We start from the raw sequence: 24,772 nt of genomic DNA, 5'->3' as shown, positions 1-24,772 counted from the left end.
ATACACCAATCAAACTTTTTTGAACATCACATCAACTTGCGCGCTCTATGGGTTCCTCATAGATAACACTCTAGTAACTACCTTTGCGGCGTCTGCAAAATTTCTGGACATCATTTTGACGACGCCTATTTATTCCGCCGACGCAGAGCGAACATTCAGCACGCTGAAGCGTATTGAAACGTATCTCAGAAACACAATGAAGCGAGATAGATTAAATTTCTTGGCTGTTTTATCCATTCACAGAGACGTTATTTCTGGGATGCATGACTTTAATCAGCGCGTTATTGAGCATTTTGCTTCCAAGAAACCGCGGCGTGTTGCATATATGTTCAAGCAGTAGAAGTCTAGCAGAATATATATCTATGAGTGAGCGACGCATGTCCTTATCTTTGCATTAGCTTTCCTTTCTTCATAGTAACGTTTTAAACCTTATTTTAGGTTTTGTCTGCTTCCCCGAAGTTTCTGTTAATATGTCATTGTAATTATTGCCTTTCCTTTTGAAAGAGGTTTTAAAATAAACTATGTCTATATTTATTAATCCCTTGACTTGGACCGGTTTTAAAGACACTTTCTTATCGTTAAAAATTTTCCCTTTTGCCGATTGGTTGTTACCGATGGAATGGTTTTTATACTCATAAAATGATGGGAGAACTTACAGCGCTCATCCTGTCCCCGTAGATGGGGGTGACTTGGTCCCGCAGTAGCTTGCCCCGGTTGTCAAAATGACCACGCGCCGCCACTGATAAAAGCTATAATATAACCACTATTTTTCAGTGGGAAAGATATCCCAAGTCAAAAAGCTCTTTCTGAGTTGAAATAATTATCCCCCTGTTAACTCTAATTCCATAGCTGCATTAATAACTTTGGCATCAGCCCAACTACCAATAAAAAAACCAAACATTTTGTGGCTCTTTTGTTTATTGCAACATAGCAGGTAGACAAAGGTTTGTCACAACTTGTGGGGAATTGTGTATCAATGTAATGATTTGACTTAATTGCGAGTTATATGACATAGAATTACAAAAATAAAATTAAGTGAACTCTATAATTTCTATACAAAGCATGTTGTGTAACACAAGTAAAAATAATTAAATTTATACGATATAAACAACATAGTTTAAAGGAAAATTAAACATTAATGCTATCTAAAACCTTTTATATTTAAAACTTTTGCAACATTACTGTAATTTTCTGACAAATACACTTTTGCGATTAAGTCACTATTTTTATTATAAAATTTAGCTAGCATCATGATTTTTAAAATTTATTATGAAGTAGAATTTAGAATATTCGAGTAAGAATATATGAAACAACTTGTTTGTGACGGTCTCATGGTTCAATTTGTATTCCACATCAGTGGAATCTGCACTAAGTTACCAACTTACAGTTCTGTCTTCATTGTTAAATTTTGTGGAGTATCATAATTACACTGACAAACTGGTGGATTGCAACAAGGCTGCAAACTTTCATTTTTCAGCCCGAGTACAGACTTGACTTTATGGACAGAGGACTTATGCTTTCGAACTGCAGCATGAAGCTTTTCTAACATTTCTTTAAAATTTAAACTACTCAGAGGAAAGTTTTCTCCAGGATCTTCATCCACATTAAAAATTAGAGGTGGATTATGTGCTGTAACGTCCTTTCCATAACAGTCTAAATAAGTCAACACATCATCCTTAGGTTTACCCAAAACACAAAGTTCTTCACTGTTTATTGATTGATTCTATGATAGAAAACAAATATGTTATTTTCACTCAGAACTATACATTATAAAATTTAAATTATTGTTTACCCCATGTGAGTTTGTGAGGGGACTGATATGGATAGCATTGTAAAAAAAAAATCCAAATCAGTGGATAAGCCTTTGCAAAAACACATTTTCTATGTTTAATTACAATATACTGGGATAATTTTAATTTCACTGTCTCAAATATGCTTTGAAAAGTGGAATGCAGCCAGTCCTCAGACTTGGGCTCAGGATTCATACATACACATTATGATATGGCTTAGCATAGCAACCAAATACTTTCCCTGTCAAATACATCAAATTTGTAGCTCTAACCTGAGTATAGAAATAAAACTTGAAGCTTTTGTATCGGACCGCCATCAGTCTATCAGAGCAATAAAGAAATAAGAAATCATGAGGAGATGGTTCTCCATTTCTTAACAAATCAGCTAAACTCTTTCCATCCCGAACAATGCCATCAGAATCTGAATAGATTGGATTCCATATTTATTTCCAGACAATTTTGTGGAGCGTAACCCTCCAATAGCACAGTAATACACCAATATGGTTACCTTGTTTTGTTTCTTTATTCACAGATTTCTGTTTAACCGAATAATACAATACTGAAAATGACTACGAGATGACTAAAAAGTGCTGATACCTGCATTATTTTTACCAGCAAGTTCCAGTATTGTAGAATAAACATCAAGTGAGCTGACAATTTCATGATTCACAACACCTGACAAATGAATACATATGGATGTCAATATGAGGTACTAAAAATTATAAGAACAACTCAACTTTTATATTATTTTATATTATACAAATAGACGAATTCATATGCCATAGTAAAGATAATAGCTAATTCAATATGATATTGTTTGTACAGAACAAACATTTACATTGCACCAATCAACTACAAAATTTAATTGTCAATATGAAAACTTATCTAGGATATGAAATGGCTTCAATAAATAATTAGTGGTCAAATGATTCAAAAATGTGTTTTAAAACAGAGAACATGAGAAAAGACAGTTACCTGCAGGTATTGTACCTGGCCACCAAGCAATTGCTGGGACTCTCAAACCTCCTTCCCATACAGAACCTTTACCACCTAAAATAAAATGATAAATAAAATCAAACTAATTAAAGATTATACTTCCATAGTTTTTGAATAAATACAAATCAATATTTTAATAAAAAAGTTTCGAGTGCTTACATGAGACCGTAATTATCCTTTTATCATTGTGTCAATGCTGATTATGGAGTCGAATTTAATGTTTCTAATAAAAACATGTTCAATTCTATGATTTGCAAGATTTAAATTTTTAAAATATGGGATCGTATTCATACCTTTAAACAAACCAGCCGATCCACCTTCTGTACATAGTTCAAGTTGAGGTCCATGATCAGATATAAAAAGTACCAATGTATTTTTGTCAATCTCAAGTTCTTTCAATGTGTTTAATACTTCTCCAACTGCCCAACTCATTTCATTGATATTATCACCATAGAGACCTATGAAGAGGAAGAAAAATACAAACAAGAAATGAAATGTACATGCAATGTCTAGTGTCTACTATGGCTGTGAATTCTAATCTCAAATAAAGTTAGCAAAACAAATAATTTTGACCTCAAACTGTCATCTTGTTTCTTACATTCTCTCCTGATGTATAAGGACTAAAACACATAAATCCTAATCAAAGGCATCTACTCATCTTTTACAGCAAGGGTGTGCAACCTTTATCACAGGAGGGCCACATTCAAGTAATTGGGTGAAGCCGCGGGCCGCACCTTTATTTAAGATAGCTTTTCTAGTAGTTGCAGGCACAAAAATTGTTCCTCTTTATTCTTGACCTTACGCATAAGTTTGTAAAGAAAACTGCTATTCAAATTTATCGTCACACCAACTTTAATTAAACGAATTCAAAGAGAAACATGTTTTTATAACATTGTGTATTTTGCAACAGGATTTTGCTTGCTAGTTTTACTAATATGACAGTGGCACTCAGGTATTGGTAATCTGCTTCACTACGCAACGAGAGCGGAATTGCTAGCACATACCAGATTACCTAAACTAAAAGTTGTTTCGCGCGCGAACGCCATCTATGATGGGCACTTCTCCGCAGGCCGCACAAATTTTCCTTGCAGGCCGCAGTTTGCACACCCCTGCTTAAGAGTACAAGCCCATTTTTGCCACATGTCTCTTTGGCCGAAATTATTCTGAGAATGTCTCTCATTTTTTTTTATTGACCGTGCTTGTGTCACACTCACACATACACAGCATGTTTGTTTTTTATAATAATTATGTGCATATGATTGCTGGACTTCTGTCGCTGTAGGGTGGTTTAAGAAACTGCTCGTCAGTTACGGCTTTCTCCAACATCAACTCCATGCATTTGAAAAACAAATAACTTATCCCATACCCGACATGAACTGGTAACCAGACGTCATGATTGGCACGTCTTGAAGGAATATTTCAAGCTGTCTCACCTCTTTTTGATTTTCCACAAAATTTGTTTGAGCAAAACAGTGCACTGTGTGTTTGAAGCAATGGCATGTAGAAAAAGAATGGTTGCCTTGAATGTTTCCGTATAAAGTTTTTAGCATCGTTGACCATCTCTTCTGTAGATTTTTCTAAATGTGTTGGTTGCTGAACCATTGTAACATTCTTATACTTGAAACATTTCTCAGCCATCTCTTTCACTGAAAACTGTTTGAATAATGATAAAATAGAAGATGATATTTTTGAAAGTTGAAATGAAAGTTGTGAATATTGAATCTCATGAGGAAAAAATAATCTAATCTGTAATAGGCCATATTGACAGAAGAACAATGTTCAAAACAAATTTAAAATTTATGTACAATATACTTCCACACTTTTTCGAGTTAATTTTGACAGCAAAAATTAAATAATATTCTAGCTTCAAATACATTATCATAGATATTTAAAATAAACTAAAAGAAATTACAAAATAATTATAAATTATAATTTATAAATTGAAAAATCATTGAATTCAACACAATTCAACATATGCAGTTAATTGCTTTTGTTAGATTCTTGTAACTATAACTGGACCTCCTGAAGCATGGGCACCAAGATGGCGCACAACCTGAACTCAGGTTATGCGACATCTTGGCGCGCATACTTCAGGAGTACCCTATAACTTTTATAACACTGAGTGAACATTAAATGGCTAAATATATATATATACAAACACAAGATGCACAACTTTATTGGCAGTTTAAACACTCTACTGCAAAACAGATGAAAAAATAGACTCTGTTAGGTGACATAATATGCTGCCATATTATTCAAAATAATAGAATTCATAAAACTGTTTTTGTCTTGTTCAAATTTCACACAAGTGCTATGACAAATAATACAGGACAAGCAAGACATTCTCACTTTTTCTTTATCGCATTTCCAATTTTGACCATAAGGGAAATTTGTTCCAACATATTGAAAGCCATGATGGACCGGCAAATGATTTCCATCATTGAAAGAATGCTCATTTATACCTCAAAAAGTTGTAAAACAATGTATTAAACCTCTGTTACTAAGAGTAACTTATCAATAGGTTGGGGATTGATAATAAAATCCTAGGTTTGGAAAGTTTGAATCAATTGAAATTTTCTAATAATCTGGACAAAAGGCAAGGAATGAATACAAAGATAATGTCTTATAAATAAGTTATGCCTAGAAGATTAATGATACAGCAATCAATAATTATTCTGTAATACTATGAGATAATAAAATTGCAATATTGTAAGGTATCATTTTTATGCAAACAAAATGAAAGTAGCAGATTCAGAGAATATAATATCCAAGAACCTTTCATATGTCTTTTGTTTCAACATTATTGAAATTATTATAAACAATAAAATATACCCAAATGCCACTTTCCAACCATCCCTGTTGCATATCCAAGCTGTGTTAATTCTTCCGCAATTGTAGTTTCTGTCTTGGGCAGACCACCTGCATCCAATTGCCATAAGACTCGATTCGGTCCAACCATCCCAATGCGTACTGGAAGCCTTCCTGAAGTAAATGTGTCGGATATGAGAAATGAATTTCATCTAACAATACATAAAAATAAAATAGTTAAATCGGAAAATTTCTGATATAGATAAAAGACAAAAAGAAAAGGTAGGCTATGACTTTCTAATATTATTATATTTGAAATAAGAATGAAGGCTTATGGATCAGTAAAAACTGCCATTTAATAAGTTTTTAATCAGAATAATACCTGTTAGTAAAGCAGCTCTACTTGGAGTGCAAAGAGACTCTGCAGAATACCAATGGGTAAAGCGAATTCCTTCTTCAGCCATCGCATCAATTGGACCTTTTTCTTGAGACGGATGACCATAAGATTGTAAGTCTCCATATCCCATATCGTCAGCAAATATAACGACGAAGTTTGGATTAGCATGGACATTCATGCTCACAAAATTCAGTAAAGACAATATTGATGTAAATATGTTGTACATAATAATTTTTCTTACCATTGAAACAAAGTAAAAAAATATTAATAAATTTATCCTACTTAATAGACATTATTAAGTAAATATGGGCATAAATATAAAGTCTACAAATATAAATATGAATCTAAGAGTAAAAACGCCATAATAAAAAACAGATGAGGGGTATCGGTAATTTGAGCGTTCCTCAATCAGTAACAACTATTTGTGTTCCTTATGCCCGACAAAGTATAGAATTTGTACTAAAATAATGCTCATTTTCAACATGGCCATCGAGGGCTTGAGGCATCAGATTTTTGTGATCCTACTGCTTCTATATGTCTATACATTTTCCTTAGTTATCAGCCCAGGTCGAAATATGGAAATTGTTTCTGATGCGTGAATGTGGACAACAAAGCCAAAAGAAACAAGTGTGTACAGATATATGTGAACTACCACATGCATAGCCTATAATAAACCACATACAGACAATCATATATGATCTGATTCCAAGAATAGTTCCCGCATTGAAAGATGTCAATTAAAACAGTGAGAACAAACCCCTCCTTCAGGAGACAGTCTGGGCCTCCATATCGAAAAAAATTTACCATAGCATTCAAGACTTTTTAGGCAAATTTGATCATGTGATGGCAGCATTAATTTAGATTATTATAGAGACAAGCATGGCACGATCTAACGCATCTGCCGTCGTGCCAGACGCCAACGCTTTAGAGACAAATAGGGTGTTTGTTTTATTGAACCAAATGTCAGGAAATCTTGAAATCAAACTGTGCCCTACTGTAAAATGCATATTCATAATAAAATAACAGCATCTACATTTGACAGTTCGATAAATGGGCGCTCCCGAGGTATGTGCAGCAAGGTGGCGCACAACCTGAACCCCGACCTGGTACAACTACTATTGTCAGGGTGTGCGCCATCTTGGTGCACATACTTTTGGAGGTCCAATAAATGTTCATAACAAAAGTGACTCAAATCTAATACCGGTAATGAACAAGTTTCATGATCAATTAAATTGTTTCTGCCAGTTATTTTCAGGATAATCTAAATAGCATAATCATATACTTGTTTTACAAAATGATTTCAGATGGTTGACATTCTCGCAAATACTACGGTAGATACGGTACTATTTTTTTAATTGCTCCGAACGAAAAAGCACAGTTTGCAGATCGCGGCAACTGGGGAATCCCCTTACATAGAAGACAATTTTTGCAACTCCTGGCTGTATTTTACTGAACGTTTGAATTTGTATCTACTTCCAATAAACAAGCGCTATTTTAAAAAATAATATTTATTCATTTACTGACATAACTTTTGACAACACAACTACAAACTGAAAAATAACACGCAAAACCACAAAATCAGAGAAATAATTAACAAGTGTCTGAGCAATGACATTAAACAACATGATGCGCAACTACGGCATTTTTGGCCGAAGATCGTATCCGATAGCACGCTCCAATGCACATACTTGACGAGACGAAAACGAGCGAATGTGTGCTGCTTTCAAGGCATAGCATGAATGGTGTTCGTGCCTGCTTTCGATTTTAATGATATTTTGGAAAGTTGAAATAAAAGGGTAAGGTAAATACTATTGTTGTATATCACACCCGGGCATCGCCCTGTTAAGTACATGTGGGAAAGACAGCCTTTGTCAAATACTACGAAGTTATTAATTCAGTACGGTACGTAGTTGCCCATTTGCCGAAATTGCATATTTACTTACCCCTTATGGTTTCAAATAGTTCATGCACCTCCATTTGGATTTTTTTAATCAGTGAGGATATATAGTCATTGCTGATTGCTGCTCATTGTAACATACTATTGCGCATTCACTTTTATTTGCGTGTTGCATCAAAGTGTTAACAAGTTCACCTAACATTTCACTCATACCGGTCTATATTGTATAGTCTGATCTCTCAAGTATTTGGAGCCACGAATGCTTGTAATTTTTTGACTAAACCCTTTTATTAGTTGGTTTATATACCAAATTCAGTAAAACATTTTTTCATAAAACATGAGATATTGGATTTATTAGCTTTTCCATTCTAAATCATATAGACTGCTTTATTAACGCGAAAATTAATAAATCTCCTCTCTTTCTTCAGATGTGAAAGTTGTGGACAAACCTGTCTAAGCATTGTGAGACCCCTTGCAGCACAAGAGGCAATAGCAAAAATAGTAAGTATATCAATCAAGAAATTAAGCCGACATAAAGCAAAACTTTCAACTATTCGTCTAATCTCAATTTCCTATTATTTAGTCACAGGACAATTATAGCAGAAGGGGAGATATCAGAAGTCTGGCGACATATCAGTGACAGTGTGATTCCAAGAAATATAATTAGAGTACTCCATAAATGTTTGCAATAGAAAAACAACCTATGGAGGCATGCAAAGACATTTGACCCTTCGGTAGAGTTGTGTATGGTCCCCACATCCTGCAGGGCTTGAGGAAAATAACTAAAAATTCCAAAGCGTAAGATTGCATAAGCGGTATTATTTGTAAAAATGCACAAAACACGCCAGACATACTTAAAACAGCTTTGCTAAATGAGGATTACGGGTAACTCACTGCACTTGTATTATATTTGGTTCATCAACTTTTGGTAGTACTATAGAAGAAATTCCGAAAGGGGAATAATCATCATTCATGATAAAATACTGGTATATATATTTTGGACAACTTCATTCTAGACCAGGGATGTCAAACTCGCGGCCCCAGAGAACTTCCAGTGCGGCCCTCGAACGCTTAACAATAATTGTAATAGTATTTTGGAAGTTTTTTTTTTATCTAAATGTAATAGATTTTTCAAACCTTTTAAAGTGAAATTGATTATTCACACAGAAAACAATTTACTGAAAGTAGTTTTGAAATATTAATTTTTTTCGTCCTTATTTTGACCTAATTAAGAATACACATCAAGCTAGCAAAAGAATACTTGAATAAAACACTTGAGTGATTAAATTAAACGCAAAGTACATGAAGAAGGTGGCATTTTCGAAGAAAATGGGAGTTGCAATATTTCTGCATTTCACAAATTCTGTAGCACATTGTTTAATTTGTCATATTTCCATCAATACAATGAAAAAACACAATAAGCTCAGCAGTCAATATGACAAATTCGAAGACCAACTTTGAACAAAAAATTTCCATGTGTTTGTATATTAATATAATTATACAACGACTTAGTAACTAAAAACCAATATCAATAATAATTCAAGCAATCCTATGCCACGCAATGTGGTGCAAAATGTCTTTTTGAAAAAATATGTCATTTGTTTTTTTACTGATCTATATATGAAATGATAAAAGTAACTTTTTTGCATTACTGGAATTAATTAAATATTCGCAAAGATCCAGATTAACCCATGATCATGTGACCTCGTTAGTTAGAGTTGGTACTATAAAATCATTTCAGTCTGGCCTGAGTATGCTGGTGACATAAAAAATTATGCCAAACGTCAGGACAAATGTAATTAAAAAACATTAAGTTTATACTGTAGTATTTTAGTTAATATTAGGTTCATATATTTAGATTAAATCATTTTTAGTGTATGTATTATTCTTTCCTTATCCAAAGCTTGTTCAAAAATGATTTTGATGGTTGTACATAGAATTTTATGATTTTTTATAATGAATACAGTAACTTGCAAATATTGCAATAATAGTGGAATGCAAATATTAATATGTAATTGCATTTGAAATTGAAGAAAATAATAAAACTTAATCCAACTGTTTAGTTGCATCACAATATATGTCACAAACTAAAACTATCTTAAAAATATCTTTCAAGTATACATTATCAAAAACTGTTTGCGGCCCTTTTTACAATTTTCAAAATGCAATGCGGCTCTCGAAAACCCGTGAGTTTGACACGACTGATCTGTTCTAAAAGATTCAAGCATTGCTTTGCGAAATATTATCACTCCAATAAAATTGAAAAAAATCTCGCTATATTAAATACAAAATCGTTGCTATCATAAAGGTAAACCAATTCAGCCACTCGAAATATATTGGGCTTCACAAAGATATGGAGGCAAAATTGAGAGTTTATGAGCTATGAACATTTGTTCTTTTCTTTGTCTTGAACTTTTCATACTCCACAGCCCCTCTTAATTTTTCAATTCTAATTACCATGTGATGGTCATACATATCTTTAACTTGTATTTTCTGTCATGATGTATTATCTCAATGTGTCAAACTATTAATTAGTGTGCATATTTTGCTTCAAGATGACATAAATGTATTGTCTTGTTTATTACCTCTGCTTGGAGTATGGATAAGAAAAAGGTGCCAGTAAATTAGGTAAAAACAATTTTTAACTCTTTGTTATAATCAGAATTCACAATTAATAGGAATTATAAACAGCCAACAATCAATGAGAATTATATGCGAAATCCCTCAGAATAAATTTGTCTAAAATCGGAGGAAGACAAAACATATAGGTAGTTTCCATCCACACAAGCATTTCAAGAAGACTTGCTCGAGCCAAACTAAATGAGCATCGTCAGGTGATCGGTAATGCTGCAAGTTGAATTCAGCCCTGCAACCTCCTGCATAGAAGATAACATTAATTAGTGGGCTATGAGCTAAATTCCTAAATGTAAACAAACCTATCTACGATGCATTATGTACCAGCAATGTTACCTACGATTAATTGAATATGTAATATGTCTAATAAATTCACCTACAAAAGCAAGTTCGATAGGGGCAAACTTTGTGTTATGGAATTGTATCACAGAACCGTTAAGAGAAGTAAAAACATTTTTGCTGTTTTGTATGACGCCCTCTTTGAATAAAATTTCAATGTTTAAGCGCAAACATTAAAATTACTAACTTTGAATTTTGTCAATATCTGCAAAATGTCCCACTCAAATCCTTCCGCTATCGCGTTTCTAATCTTCTCTGATAAAAAATTGTCTATGATGTCCAGAATTGCTCTTTACAACTTGTCTGCCATTCCAGCTTTCCAAGTGAGCAAAACTTCTTAGATATAAAGATTATTTTCTTTCGTTACAGGCGCAAAAAGGCAGGTACTACATGGAAAAAAGACGCCGAGCAGCAAAAGCGAGCGGAAAACGGTCGCGAAAGGCGACGAGAAATATGTGCATTGGAGCGTATCATGAAATACAATCTTTCGCCTGTAGTCTTATGGAGTGACGTCAGAGTTGTTTAATGTCATTGGTCTGAGCGACTGGAGGAATTGCAATTGTTACGTCATTGTTGACTTATTGTTGATTGGTCATTGTTAAGGCACTGAACAAGAAAATCGATGCTCGGGGAAACATCCATAGCGAAAAAGGTCGAGATTGTTGAACCAATGACATTAAACAACATGATGCGCAACTCCGGCATTTTTGTCCGAAGATCGTATTCGATAGCACGCTCCAATGCACATACTTGACGAGACGAAAACGAGCGGATGTGTGCTGCTTTCAAGGCGTAGCACGAATGGTGTTCGTGCCTGCTTTGACAGTTGTTGTCGATTTTAATGATATTTTTGAAAGTTGGGGTAAAAAGAAATCGGTAAAAGGTAAGGTGAATACTATTGTTGTATATCACACCCGGGCATCGCACTGTTAAGTATATGTGGGAAAGCTAGCCTTTGTCAAATACTACGAAGTTATTAATTCAGTACGGTACGTAGTTGCCCATTTGCCGAAATTACATATTTACTTACCCCTTATGGTTTCAAATAGTTCATGCACCTCCAGTTAGATTTTTTTAATCAGTGAGGATATATACTCATTGTTGATTGCTGCTCATTGTAACATACTATTACGCATTCACTTTTATTTGCGTATTGAATCAAAGTGTTGACAAGTTCACCTAACATTTCACTCATACCGGTCTATATTGTATAGTCTGATTTCTCAAGTATTTGGAGCCACGAATGCTTGTAATTTTCTGACTAAACCCTTTTATTAGTTGGTTTATATACCAAATTCAGTAAAATATTTTTTAAATAAAACATGAGATATTGGATTTATTAGCTTTTCCATTCTGAATCATATAGACTGCTTTATTTATTCTTAACGAAAATTAATAAATCTCCTCTCTTTCTTCAGATGTGAAAGTTGTGGACAAACCTGTCTAAGCATTGTGAGACTCTTGCAGCACAAGAGGCAATAGCAGAAATAGTAAGTATATCAATCAAGAAATTAAGCCGACATAAAGCAAAACTTTCAACTATTCGTCTAATCTCAATTTCCTATTATTTATTCACAGGACAACTATAGCAGACGGGGAGATATCAGAAGTCTGGCGACATATCAGTGACAGTGTGATTCCAAGAAATATAATGCATTTGAAAATAGAAAATTGCAATAGAAAAACAACCTATGGAGGCATGCAAAGACATTTGACCCTCCGGTAGAGTTGTGTATGGCTCCCACATTCTGCAGGGCTTAAGGAAAATAACTAAAAATTCCAAAGCGTAAGATTGCATAAGCGGTCTTATTTGTAAAAAGGCACAAAACACGCCAGACATACTTAAAACAGCTTTGGAAATGAGGATTACGGGTACCTCACTGCACCTGTGTTATATTTGGTTCATCAACTTTTGGTAGTACTATAGAAGAAATTCCGGAAGGGGTATAATCATCATTCATGATAAAATACTATCATATATTTTTTGAACAACTTCAATCTAGACCAGGGATCTCAAACTCGCGGCCCCAGAGAACTTCCAGTGCGGCCCTCGAACGTTTAACAATAATTGTAATAGTATTTTGGAAGTTTTTTTTTTTTATCTAAATGTAATAGATTTTTCAAACCTTCTAAAGTGAAATTGATTATTCACACAGAAAACAATTTACTGAAAGTAGTTTTGGAATATTGATTTTTTTTGTCCACATTTTGACCCAACTAAGAATACACATCAAGCTAGCAAAAGAATACTTGAATAAAACACTTGAGTAATTAAATTAAACGCAAAGTACATGAAGAAGGTGGCATTTTCGAAGAAAATGGGAGTTGTAACATTTCTGCTCTTCACAAAATTCTGAAGCACATTGTTTAATTTGTCATATTTCCATCAATACAATCAAAAAACACAATAAGCTCAGCAGTCAATATGACAAATTCGAAGACCAACTTCGAACAGAAAATTTCCATGTGTTTGTATATTAATATAATTATACAACGACTTAGTTACTAAAAATCAATATCAATAATAATTCAAGCAATCCTATGCCACGCAATGTAGTGCGAAATGTCTTGTCGAAAAAATCTGTCATTTGTTTTTTTACTGATCTATACATGAAATGATAAAAGTAACTTTTTTGCATTACTGGAATTAATTAAACATTCGTAAAGATCCAGATAAACCCATGATCATGTGGCCTCGTTAGTTAGAGTTGGTACTATAAAATCATTTCAGACTGGCCTTAGTATGCTGGTGACACAAAAAAGATGCCAAACGCCAGGACAAATGTAATTATTAAAAAAACATTGAGTTTATACTGTAGTATTTTTGTTAGTTTTAGGTTCATATATTTAGATTAAGTTATTTTTAGTGTATGTATTATTCTTTCCTTATTCAAAGCTTGTTCAAAAATGATTTTGATGGTTGTACATAGAATTTTACGATTTTTTATAATAAATACTGTAACTTGCAAATGTTGCAATAATAGTGGAATGCAAATATTAATATGTAATTGCATTTGAAATTGAAGAAAATAATAAAACTTAATCCAACTGTTTAGTTGCATCACAATATATGTCACAAACTAAAACTATCTTAAAAATATCTTTTAGGTATACATTATCAAAAACTGTTTGCGGCTCTTTTTACAATTTTCAAAATGCAATGCGGCTCTCGAAAACCCATGAGTTTGACACCACTGATCTATTCTAGACGATTCAAGCATTGCTTTGGGAAATTATATCACTTCAATTAAATTGAAATAATCTCGCTATATTAAATACAAAATCTTTGCTATCATAAAGGTAAACCAATTCAGCCACTCGAAATATACTGGCCTTATCAAAGCAATGGAGGCAAAATTGAGAGTTCATGAGCTATGAACATTTGTTCTTTTCTTTGTCTTGAACTTTCCATACTCCACAGCCCCTATTAATTTTTTTTAATTTCAATTACCATGTGATGGTCATACATATCTTTAACTTGTATTTTCTGTCATGATGTATTATCTCAATGTGCCAAACTATTAATTAGTGTGCATATTTTGCTTCCAGATGACATAAATGTATTGTCATGTTTATTACCTCAGCTTGGAGTATTGACAAGAAAAAGGTGCCAGTAAATTAGGTAAAAAAATTTTCAACTCATTGTTATAATCAGAATTCACAATCAATAGGAATTATAAACAGCCAACAATCAGTGAGAATTATATGCGAAATCCCTCAGAATAAATTTGTCTAAAATCGGAGGAAGGCAAAAAATATAGGTAGTTTCCATCCACACAAGCATTTCAAGAAGACTTGCACGAGCCAAACTAAATGAGCATCGTCAGGTGATCGGTAAGGCTGCAAGTTGAATTCAGCCCTGCAACCTCCTGCATAGAAGATAATATTGATCAGTGGGCTATGAGCTAAATTCCTAAATTTAAACAAACCTATCTACGATGCATTATGTACCAGCAATGCTACCTACGATTGACTGAATATGGAATATGTCTAATAAATTCACCTACAAAAGCAAGTTCGATAGGTGCAAACTTTGTGTCATGGAATTGTATCGCAGCACAGTTTTGTATGACACCCTCTTTAAATGAAATTTCAATGATTAAGCGCAAACATTAAAATTACTAACTTTGAACTTTGTCATTATCTGCAAAATGTTCCACACAAATCTTTCCGCTATCGCGTTTGTAATCTTCTCTGATAAAAAAAAACGTCTATGATGTCCAGAATTGCTCTTTACAGCTTGCCTGTTATTCCAGCTTTCCAAGTAAGCAAAACTTCTTAGATATAGAGATTATTTTGTTTCGTTACAGGCGCAAAAAGGCAGGTACTATACGTAAAAAAGACGCCGAGTAGCAAGAGCGAGCGGAAAACGGACGCGAAAGGCGACGAGAAATATGTGCATTGGAGCGTATCATGAAATACAATGTTTTGCCTGTAGTCTTATGGAGTGACGTCAGAGTTGCCTATCATGTTGTTTAATGTCATTGGTTGAACAATGTGTTGAGTGATTATCCCGATTCCAAATCCAGACCCGAAATCTCAACCCAGTGACGACGGAAAATACACAAATCCTCTCTTAAATAATAATTAACTACTGCGAATCCGCACAAGAATTATGAAATTCAAGACCAGCGAGCTGGAAAAAGGTTCACATTTATACGCATTAATGACTGTTGCCATAGCGACCTTCTCGCATCAACAAGCCCGCAGCAAAAGTGTGATACTTCGACGTTGAGGCCATAGGGAGCCGGTTTTCAGGTTTATTATCAAGATACAATAACGGAGAATAACGAAACTCACAACCAAATAAATATTTATTGAGATCGCTTTAAAATTATACCAGAAGCTTAGGCTAAAAGCTTGATAAAACGCCAAAATGTTTCATACAACCTGATTACAGGATTACAAAATTGGAGTTATAATCGCCAGACTCTAACGGAAAGATTGGAAGGTATCTCTTTGTGTACTATTCGTAATCAATAATAATAATTTAAGCTACTCTAACACTGTTTATCTTTTCGTATTGTTTATAGCATACTTAGATTGTGCTACTGTACTGACTGATTGACTGTGAGCTTGAGAAATTCGTAACAAGGAAGCTTCAATAAAGTGGAAGCAATGTCGCAAACTCAAACACAGACATTACGTCGATCGGTCGTCAATCCGACAAGGAATCATGATTATTTATATGGTAATATATTTAATTAAATTAAAACATTATATGTTATTTCAAAATTGTATGCTTAAGATATTCAGATAGACAGACTAGATGATGTTATTCTTGAATATAAAACTATGTGAAAAATACCTTCTCATCAGTTTGAAGTACTTTTTTTCAGATCCCTTATATACGCTTTCAAGTGAAAGAGATCATGCAAGAACAACATATAAAGCTCACACCAAAGTGGAGCGAGTTGTAAGTTGGAACTAATTTTTTAAATTATTCAGAGAATAGATATGTTATTTACTTTCAGATGCATGGACTTCATGGTGGTAGGAAGCTGTAACCGGCCAGCGGTTACGGGAACCACCCTACGGCGGCGAGGAGTCCAGCAATCTTCTCACACATACCCATCCTCGCATGGAATTCGAACCTGCGAACCCTCGCAGGGTAATCAGAGGTACGGTGGCAAGCGTATTCCTAATGCTTGGCATAATGCAGTACAGCACACTATAAAAACCGGGTGACATTGTCCCGTTTCAGAGAAACACATTTTACAGATGATCAGACACCCCTTCTTTGGGAGACGTCTGGACATTGTTGTCCCTCAATATCGGTAATAATGCAGTATAATGAAGTTGCGCAAAATACGACAAAGAAGCGCACTCTAGTAACGTCATCATTGAATTCCTTGGGAAAAAATAATCCGATTTACCGAAGGAAAAAAAATTCTACCGTAGCATTCGAGAGTTTTTAGCAAAAAACGGCAATTTTGGTCATGTGACGGCCTCGATTAATATAGATTTTTATTGAAACATGGCACGATATGAAGCATCTGACGTGGTCCCAGACGCCCCTCGTTTGTGAGACACATAGAGTGTTTGTTTTATTGAGCCAAATGGAGGGAAATTCTTGGAATTTGGATAGTGTGCTGTACTGTAATGCGCCACACCGTCGAGTCCATCTGAACACAAAAAATGTTATGAGCATTCGATTTTTCTATGACATTTTGTTTTAAGGCAAATACATTGGCCAGACAATTTGAATGTGTGAGACACTGTAACAAAATATTGATTTTTCAGAAAAAGGTCCCACAATTTCCGACAATGTTCTCAGAATTAAGACATCATCCTCGTTTCACAATTCAACTCGAAAATACAGATCCAGTACCTAATTTTATTGGTAGACGTTGGAGAGGATATGGTGATCAGCGAAGGGAAGCAATGATTAGATATACAACGTAATTATACTGATGTATTATTTTAAGAGATTGTGAAATATATCTGTCAAGCTATAACTTTGTTAAAATACTTTTGACACTTACATTCTTGTAGCTGCTGATTTATATTGACTTTATGTGTAGCTCTGAATATTAATGATTAAGTAGCCTACATATCTATTATACTTCTGTCGGATGAAATTTTTGTATTATAAAATAACTAAGATTTGACAAATTTTTTTATTGGGAATAAAGAAAATTATTTTGTTTCAATGAAATATTTTGTTTTATAGTTTCAATTATGATCCAACTGTTACCGTTCCACCAAAGACATTTCCAAATGCAGAAGTCAGTGGAAGAAATAGATATCGATATTTTAGACGGCCAATCATTCCCTTTTTGCAGCAAGTTCCGCCAGAAATTTTGCTCCAGCCAACAACGTATGTGATTTTTTATCCAACTTTTTGATTTTGTGTAAAATATTTTTTCTGATTTTTTGTGTTTTATTCAAACTAGGAGAATGTGTATACATGCTGTTTATTATAGTAATTTTTTTTGAATTCTGCCATACTTTATTGCAGTTTGGAATTTACCATAATGAACTTTATAAAATTTACATTTTTATTAACTTATTTATATTTAGATCAGTTGTGCCATAGCAATGGCACCAGTATTATCAATTTTTCATGTGCTATGCAGATCAACTGATACTACTTGAGTCAAGATATTTATTTATTGGATTGAAGAACAGCAAAAATTGCTCAGACTGTTTCTAATGGGTTGGAGGTTGGGGCCAACCAGTTTGATGTTTATTCATTTTATATACATTTTCTCTTTTTTTAGTGTTGACCCACTTGCGCCTCCTGATGCCATGACTGCACGACCTCGTACCCCTAGAACAAAAACAATAGAGATTCAGACCGACTATCGAGATTCAGAAGCTCAGACAGACCCATATTCACCAGAATATGTTGTTCGACCAGGAAGTGCTCCTGAACTGCTGACATTGGCCACCTTATCTTATGGTTTGTGAAGTTGTATATTTTTGAAAGGAGTGCTAGGAGGTCATATTGCTTAAAAACAATATCAGGAAGTTTGTTTCTATTTTATATGGGAGTAATATTTTTGTAATGATCATATACAAATCACAACCTCTGGCATTGCTTTCGGCGAATTCAACTTTGTTCATGCGCACATAATCAGGATAGATAATTGGATGTACTTTGAGTGTAATATAACCTGCCATATAATGCATATATCGATCATTTAGACCTTTAGGCTACATGTTGTAGAAATGTATAAAAAAGTAAACCCTTACTTAGCTTTCGACTCGCCAAAAATACTTTTTTGAGTTCCATAACAACAATCTTCTTTTCATCCAGGGAAAAGTCTACTGTTATGTGGCATGCTTGGACTGCTTGCTTTATGAGAATTACAATAATGAAGCTTCCAATTTTTTCTGTACCTAGGCCATGGTCTTCCATCTGGACTTGCTGAAGTTGAGATGATTGAAAGAGCCAGAGCAAAACGAGCTTGGGAAAAAACTCTTCCTCCACTGAGTGATGTTAGTCAACTTGACAAACGTAGAAGAATGATGGATGAAATGGAAAGGAAGGAATGGGGAATTAGAGAAAATGAAATTGAAAAGTTAGTTCTCACACTCAATTAGTTTAACAGGCAATAAATATAATGTATGATATTTAAAATAAGGAATGAAAATGATAATGTAGTTGTAAATTGTAAATTTTTAAAGGCGATTCAATATTGAAATTATGAGAAACTTCTTGTTCACCTATTTACATCTTAGTTGCAATTCCTCAATTTTCAGGCTTCAAGAAGCTCGTCTTGAAGTTCTTAAACAATTATTAAGACAAAGAGAAGAAAAACAACAGGAGCTGAATGATAAAAGACTGGATAAACTCTGGAGCCAAAAACAAAAACTGAAAGAAGAACAAGTTGAGAAAATACGCAAGGAGCATATAAAAAGTATGAATTATTTATACACTTTCCTCAGTAATCTGCTTCAATCCTATAACTTATTTATTGCACATTAGGTGACATGATTGTTTGGATAGGATTTTCATTTGTAAAATTTTTTTGTATTAGACTTTGAATAACCTCATTTAAACATCACTGGTGCTAATCAGGCACAGCTTGAATAGGAATATTTAGTGGCTTCAAGCCAAAATGAAATGATTTCTTGGCTGAGATATTTTATAATTATCTAAATGCAATTAGTCATTGTTATCAAAACCTGGATGGTAATTTATTACAAATAATATTTTCATTCTTCAAGAATTTCACCAAACAAGGTTTCCATTCAACTTTGATAATTATCATTATTTTTAGCAATTCGCAAATTGAAAAAGAAAAGGAAAAATGTTGAAGGAAAACTTGAAAGACCAGACATGGTTACAAAATATAATGATCATGCTTCACAAGTTTATGCTCCAATGTCAAGGATCGGAGTTTTTCTTGATCGTGGGTCTGAACAATATGTTGTCAAGAGTCGATATCTCAACACTTTTCAAGGTTAGTACTGAAGTGTTGGTAATAGTAACTCATGAACACCATTCAGCTTTGCGCATGGCGTCAGGAACATGTTTGACATCGTACCTCTGCACTGGTTCCAATCCTGTGGGGGATAATTATGTGCGATGATTTGATATATATAGCACTGTTGCTGTAGAACTGGCATATTTAAATGATCTAAACAAGATTTTGAATATTAAGTACAATATCCGTTATTCTATGATTCTTTTATATTTAAATGATCTAAACAAGATTTTGAATATCAAATACAATATCTGTTATTCTATGATGCTTTTATATTCTTGCTTGACCATTTACCCATGCGATGATGGCCAACACATATAGTATCACTTTTTTGTTTCATTTGCATCTAAATCCAGGTATTTTTCGAACAATGTTAGTTGTTAGACTTTTGCCATTAGCACAGATAGGTTATAAAGTTTTGGGAAGACTGATAATGTACACAATTGAATAAAAAAATGTGGCGTTACTGGTTAGCAAATTTCCTTTGGTAGTTGGCAGTTTTGGTATCTAACATTTTCAGTACGGTAAGTTACTGATAACCTAATGCACTGTAGTTCACAATGCACACTATATCTCATACAGTATATTTTATTCCTTATATATTGTAGGTTTGCTTGAACTTGAGGCATCTCTTCCTGATTACATTTCTCAACCAAGAATTCAGCCACCAAAACGTCTGGCTACTTCAAAGGAAGGATTTATCAAAAGAAAAGAAAGAAGATCTAAAGAATTGGCTGAGATGCACAAGGTTGATGTTATTACTGTTAAAGCAAGCTTTCATTTGTAGACTAGGATAGAATTACATAATTTTTTCTGTGTAGGTGAGGATAATTAATATAGCAAACCTTCAGGTAAGGATTGTGTCAAATTGTTTTTACTGATTTTTTTTTGTTATCATGTACTTTATTGTTATTAAATTTTGTTCAAATTGTTAACAGGCAATTAAAATTGCTAAAGAACAAGGCAAAGAACCTTCAAAACCACTCAGATTCTTGCAGAAAGTTATCAAGCCAATACCCAGACCTCCTACTCCGAATGTTGAGAAACCATCTGAGGTATGAAACAAATAAATATTTTAGTCCTAGCTTTCATCGATCATATGAAAGACAAGAATAGTTAGGAATGTTTCAGCAATGGTCCTAACTCGAACATTTTAATCTTTATTGGTGAGTTAATAAATATGTTCAACAGGCTATTTTCCGGACCCAAAAATTCATATTTCCCGAGTACAGCTTTCTACACTCGAATAACTGACCGGCAACGTCTTGTTTGCCTTGCCTCGTTTTGTTTGCCGTGCCTTGTTTGCCTCTTGTTTTTCACAAGAAGTTATTTTATGTAACCTATCAATGGCAGAATGTATTTACTTCTTGTGCTTACTTTAAATATACACCCAAAGTTTCATAAAGAACATATCGTCAAATCCTATTTTTAACAAATCACAATAGATTTCGTGTGTATGTACGAATTCGAAAATGTTAAAAGGAATTATGTATAGACTTAAGAGTAAATATCCCACAGCTAATCAAAGAACAAAGCAGGCGAGAAATTTTTTTTTACATATTTTCAATCATAACAACTTGCTCAATTTGCATGTCCGGATTTCTTTTTTAGGAAATTGAAGAAGCTGAGTTGGCAGCCATCATGCTACAGAAGGTTCTACGTGGTCGTGCCATACAAAATATGATGTATGAAGGAAAAGAAAAACGTATTGAGTTAATTCAAGAAGTTCGAAGCACCCATGCATTGCAACATGCAGAACAACAAGTAAAGAGACAGGAAAGACAAGATGTTCTTACCTTGCAAAGGCAACAGAGATTTCACCAACAGAAAGTAATGATTTATAAATTTCTTGCTGTAACAAGTTCAAACAGGTTCACTATTAACTGAACCCCATCGCTCATATGATATTAAAGAATTTAATTTCTCCACAAAACAAAAATGCAAAAAAAACACACGATGGACTTCCTATAACTTCTAATATCCGCTATCATAGAAATTGAATAAATAGGTTGCAATTTTGACATTGAGTAAAGTTCGGAAATATTTAATATCAGAAAACAGTTTTCTTTCTTTTGAGAGAAAGATCATTCCAATAAAAATATCATCCCATGTGTAATTATGATGCATTCAAAATATCTCCACCATCTCTTTGATCTTATTTTAGGAAGGATATGTCAATGAAGCGCTATCTCAAATGGAAGGTGAAACATTGGGTGACATGTTGGATTTCCTTTCAAAAGAACTTATTAGATTGGAAGAAGAGAGAAGGATTCATGCATTCAGGTTTTCTCATTTTTCTATCTCATTTTTTATGTTTATAAACAATATCTTCCACCAAAAATGAAATGTATGGTGTACCTAAATAAATAAGAAAAAATTTCAAGAATTTAAGATCAAAATTTTTGTTCATAATTAAATTTTGTAGCTTATTTGGCAAAATCATGAATATATTATCAAAAAAGTTATGGTGACGTTGTACTGCATCAGTTTGTTTATGATCAGTTCATGTCATTCGAAATACAAATGCACTGTTGAGATTTCTAAAATAGCAGTCTACTTGATGTCAATTTTCATTATTTAATTTACGTTTCTTAATTTGATATTTAATCTGGTGAACTCATTACAGCATGTTGGCTGAAAGAAGACGAAGAATTCGAGAAGCAGAAGAATCAGGAAGGAGACAAGTTGAAGAAAGGAGAAGAAGAGAGGAAGATGAAATTTTCAAGCAGGTTTGATTTTAAAAAAAAATTTTTTTCAGTATACATGACTATTCCTTGCGGGATTCAAACTTGTTCAGGGTAATCTGAGGCATCTTTTCATTGTTTATTACAATGACAATGTTAGCGGGATTGAAATGTTACGATTATTTGTGTAGTATGAGGCAAATGCTGATTATTAGGTTATAACAGAGGTTGACTAAATTTCTAGAAACAAAATTCGGAATTGTTTTCTGCATATATAGTTGACCTAGATTAGTTGATGAGGTCTTCATGCAATACTGGAATGTGTACTGTTATTTAAGAAAAATATGACTGTCTTTACTAAGCATTTCAGAGTTATGATTACATTTTAAATTCTCAAGAATACTCAAAATTGTCTTCACTCTGAATTTGATATGATTAAGGTTCTCAAAGTACATCAATCTACTGTTGATACCTACCTTGAAGATATCATTATGGATGCAGTAGATTCAACAGCAGATGAACAAGCCAGACAAGAAATCCAACAACATGCTGACAAAATTAACGATGTTGCTTACGATTTAGAAGACAGGTCTGTAATGACTAATGGTATCCAGAAGAAGGTGTCACAGGTTAAAGATATCTGGTCTAAATTCCATGCCCACCACCTCACCAGGGTGTCATTAAATTGTGTAGACAAAGCTGAACCGGAACTGCCAGATTCCTGTTTTGCCAATAAATAGAACCTTTTTTTGTATCAGGGCCATTTTATTGTTCAGAGTGAAGGTGTGAAAGTGCCTCTAAAAATTTTTATATTTGAAAACTCGAAACAACTGTGTGTTGAAACCAAAATAGTTGCATATTCTATAAGTTAGGTGCAATTTGGCGAAAATATATCTTGAGTCTTGATTTAGTATATATACTGTATATAAAGATCAATGCAAATAATTCAGATGTTATTTTTACAGGCGAACATTGCTACAGTCCGAAGAGATAGTTTCTGAACTTGTACATAATTTCTTGCTGCCCGAGGTATTGAAGGTTAATGCACGAGATAAAGGTATCACTTTTGTATCTATGTATTTTTACAAAGGCATCAATCTGGCGGAAGCCTTGTGTGACTGCCAAATTTTTGATTTTTGTGAAGCCATATGCTAATTTGACATTTTGGTCGTTGAAATAAATCTAGATCTAATCTAGGTTTTGCAGAATTCGTGATTACAAAGTTATTTACAAAAGACATTCATTACTACACCAATGATTGCCATCAAAATATTTTTTTAACAATATCATACCAGTATGTATAATTTTTTAATTTTCCACACAAATGTTTTTCTACAAATTTGTTCATCTGTTGCAGTTAAACGCACTCAAAGAAAACATCTGTTGGCTGCTCACAGGATCATACACAACACTGTCGAACCAATTATCAAGCCTGCGGATGTTTCATCACAAGAAAAGAAATAATTTTCGAATTTTGTATATTTTTTGTATTTAATTAGTATTTTACAACATTAAATCTGCATAGACAAAATCAAAAGACTACAGTTCTATTTAGTACAATTAAATTAAGTTATAAGATATAACTTCTAATAGAATAGCATAAATCAAATTGTCATATAATTCCGACAGCTGGTTTTCAGAAATAACTTCGAATACTGCATCAAACCACACCAAAAAGATTATGATTAAAATACTTCGCCTGCCCTTCTATAACCATGTGCATACATGAGGTTTGAAAAACCTGATTGGAATATAATTTAATTTCATGCTAAATGGTTTAATTTGATAAAACATGGCGTTTCCAGGACTTGTATTATAATTATACTTACAGGCACTTTTCCTTTGGTAATTTTATTTATTGAACTCACTCACAAATGTTCATTTAACACATGTTCTTAATTTGTTTGACATTATATGTGTGATATATTTAACCCAAATCTAAGCTGTTGTGACTCTTTATCGAAGGAATAGCATGCACCTCTTTGAACTTTATCTTAAGAAAATTCTATTTTATAGCTTTTTATCTATTCAGTATGTGGTACCTTCGAAAAGGTTTTTGAGTGGCTGTGAATGAACGGTTCTGGAGATAAGATATAACTTTTCATTTTTATGCTGTGAATAAACAATGACATATTTTTTGGTTACATCAGTGGAGTGTGAGAATTGCTGAGTGCAATGGTAGGGGATTCTCCACGCCCGGTGCAGTGCATCAACTGGGACTGGAATACAACTCGAATTGGAGTCTTGTCTCCCAACTCTGATGAACCAAAACAGGCCGAATTTGGAATGTG

The 24,772-nt window shown here is 33.7% G+C and overlaps 2 protein-coding genes and 2 long non-coding RNA genes across 5 annotated transcripts; 1 reads left to right on the top strand and 3 right to left on the bottom strand.

Moving 5' to 3' along the window:
- Positions 1 to 908: 908 nt before the first annotated feature.
- Positions 909 to 6,227, bottom strand: LOC120326782 (arylsulfatase-like). The gene is made up of 9 exons (XM_039393128.2): positions 5,977 to 6,227; positions 5,619 to 5,768; positions 5,136 to 5,248; positions 4,220 to 4,439; positions 3,080 to 3,244; positions 2,766 to 2,840; positions 2,388 to 2,465; positions 2,063 to 2,211; positions 909 to 1,723 (listed from the first exon to the last, which is right to left on the bottom strand). Exons 1-9 carry the CDS (start codon positions 6,215 to 6,217, stop codon positions 1,382 to 1,384), a joined length of 1,533 nt encoding a protein of 510 aa, XP_039249062.2. The 5' UTR covers positions 6,218 to 6,227; the 3' UTR covers positions 909 to 1,381.
- A 4,108-nt stretch (positions 6,228 to 10,335) lies between these two features.
- Positions 10,336 to 11,277, bottom strand: LOC144422097 (uncharacterized). The gene is made up of 2 exons (XR_013475145.1): positions 11,049 to 11,277; positions 10,336 to 10,764 (listed from the first exon to the last, which is right to left on the bottom strand). It is a non-coding gene; the product is annotated as an uncharacterized LOC144422097 (long non-coding RNA).
- Positions 11,278 to 14,479: 3,202 nt separating this feature from the next.
- LOC144422096 (uncharacterized) lies at positions 14,480 to 15,349 on the bottom strand. Its single transcript, XR_013475144.1, has 2 exons — positions 14,988 to 15,349; positions 14,480 to 14,730 (listed from the first exon to the last, which is right to left on the bottom strand). It is a non-coding gene; the product is annotated as an uncharacterized LOC144422096 (long non-coding RNA).
- Positions 15,350 to 15,359: 10 nt separating this feature from the next.
- Positions 15,360 to 24,496, top strand: LOC120326773 (cilia- and flagella-associated protein 91-like). 2 transcript variants are annotated; one of them, XM_039393117.2, is made up of 17 exons: positions 15,360 to 15,507; positions 15,895 to 16,052; positions 16,201 to 16,277; positions 17,105 to 17,262; positions 17,535 to 17,681; positions 18,085 to 18,266; positions 18,711 to 18,888; positions 19,070 to 19,227; positions 19,591 to 19,773; positions 20,406 to 20,545; positions 20,736 to 20,852; positions 21,409 to 21,627; positions 21,962 to 22,080; positions 22,424 to 22,526; positions 22,922 to 23,070; positions 23,447 to 23,538; positions 23,839 to 24,496. In XM_039393117.2, exons 2-17 carry the CDS (start codon positions 15,980 to 15,982, stop codon positions 23,943 to 23,945), a joined length of 2,202 nt encoding a protein of 733 aa, XP_039249051.2. In that variant the 5' UTR covers positions 15,360 to 15,507; positions 15,895 to 15,979; the 3' UTR covers positions 23,946 to 24,496. The 2 variants fall into 2 exon arrangements, with proteins under 2 accessions (XP_039249051.2, XP_039249050.2); XM_039393116.2 differs by lacking the exon at positions 15,360 to 15,507 and adding an exon at positions 15,542 to 15,812.
- Positions 24,497 to 24,772: the final 276 nt, after the last annotated feature.

Source organism: Styela clava, chromosome 4 (assembly GCF_964204865.1).
Source record: "Styela clava chromosome 4, kaStyClav1.hap1.2, whole genome shotgun sequence".
Lineage (NCBI taxonomy): Eukaryota > Metazoa > Chordata > Ascidiacea > Stolidobranchia > Styelidae > Styela > Styela clava.
This window is presented reverse-complemented; position numbering and strand designations above follow the sequence as displayed.

Bases quoted from the DNA above. Each gene is read 5' to 3' on its own strand.
- LOC120326782 (XM_039393128.2), bottom strand. From the start codon at position 6,217: ATGTACAACATATTTACATCAATATTGTCTTTACTGAATTTTGTGAGC. The intron at 5,769-5,976 runs GTATTATTCTGA...CATTTACTTCAG, and splicing joins TAGAGCTGCTTTACTAACAG to GAAGGCTTCCAGTACGCATT. The intron at 3,245-4,219 runs GTGAGACAGCTT...TCCTCTTCATAG, and splicing joins TTGTGGAAAATCAAAAAGAG to GTCTCTATGGTGATAATATC.
- LOC120326773 (XM_039393117.2), top strand. From the start codon at position 15,980: ATGTCGCAAACTCAAACACAGACATTACGTCGATCGGTCGTCAATCCG. The intron at 20,546-20,735 runs GTTGATGTTATT...AATTGTTAACAG, and splicing joins AATTGGCTGAGATGCACAAG to GCAATTAAAATTGCTAAAGA. The intron at 20,853-21,408 runs GTATGAAACAAA...TTTCTTTTTTAG, and splicing joins ATGTTGAGAAACCATCTGAG to GAAATTGAAGAAGCTGAGTT.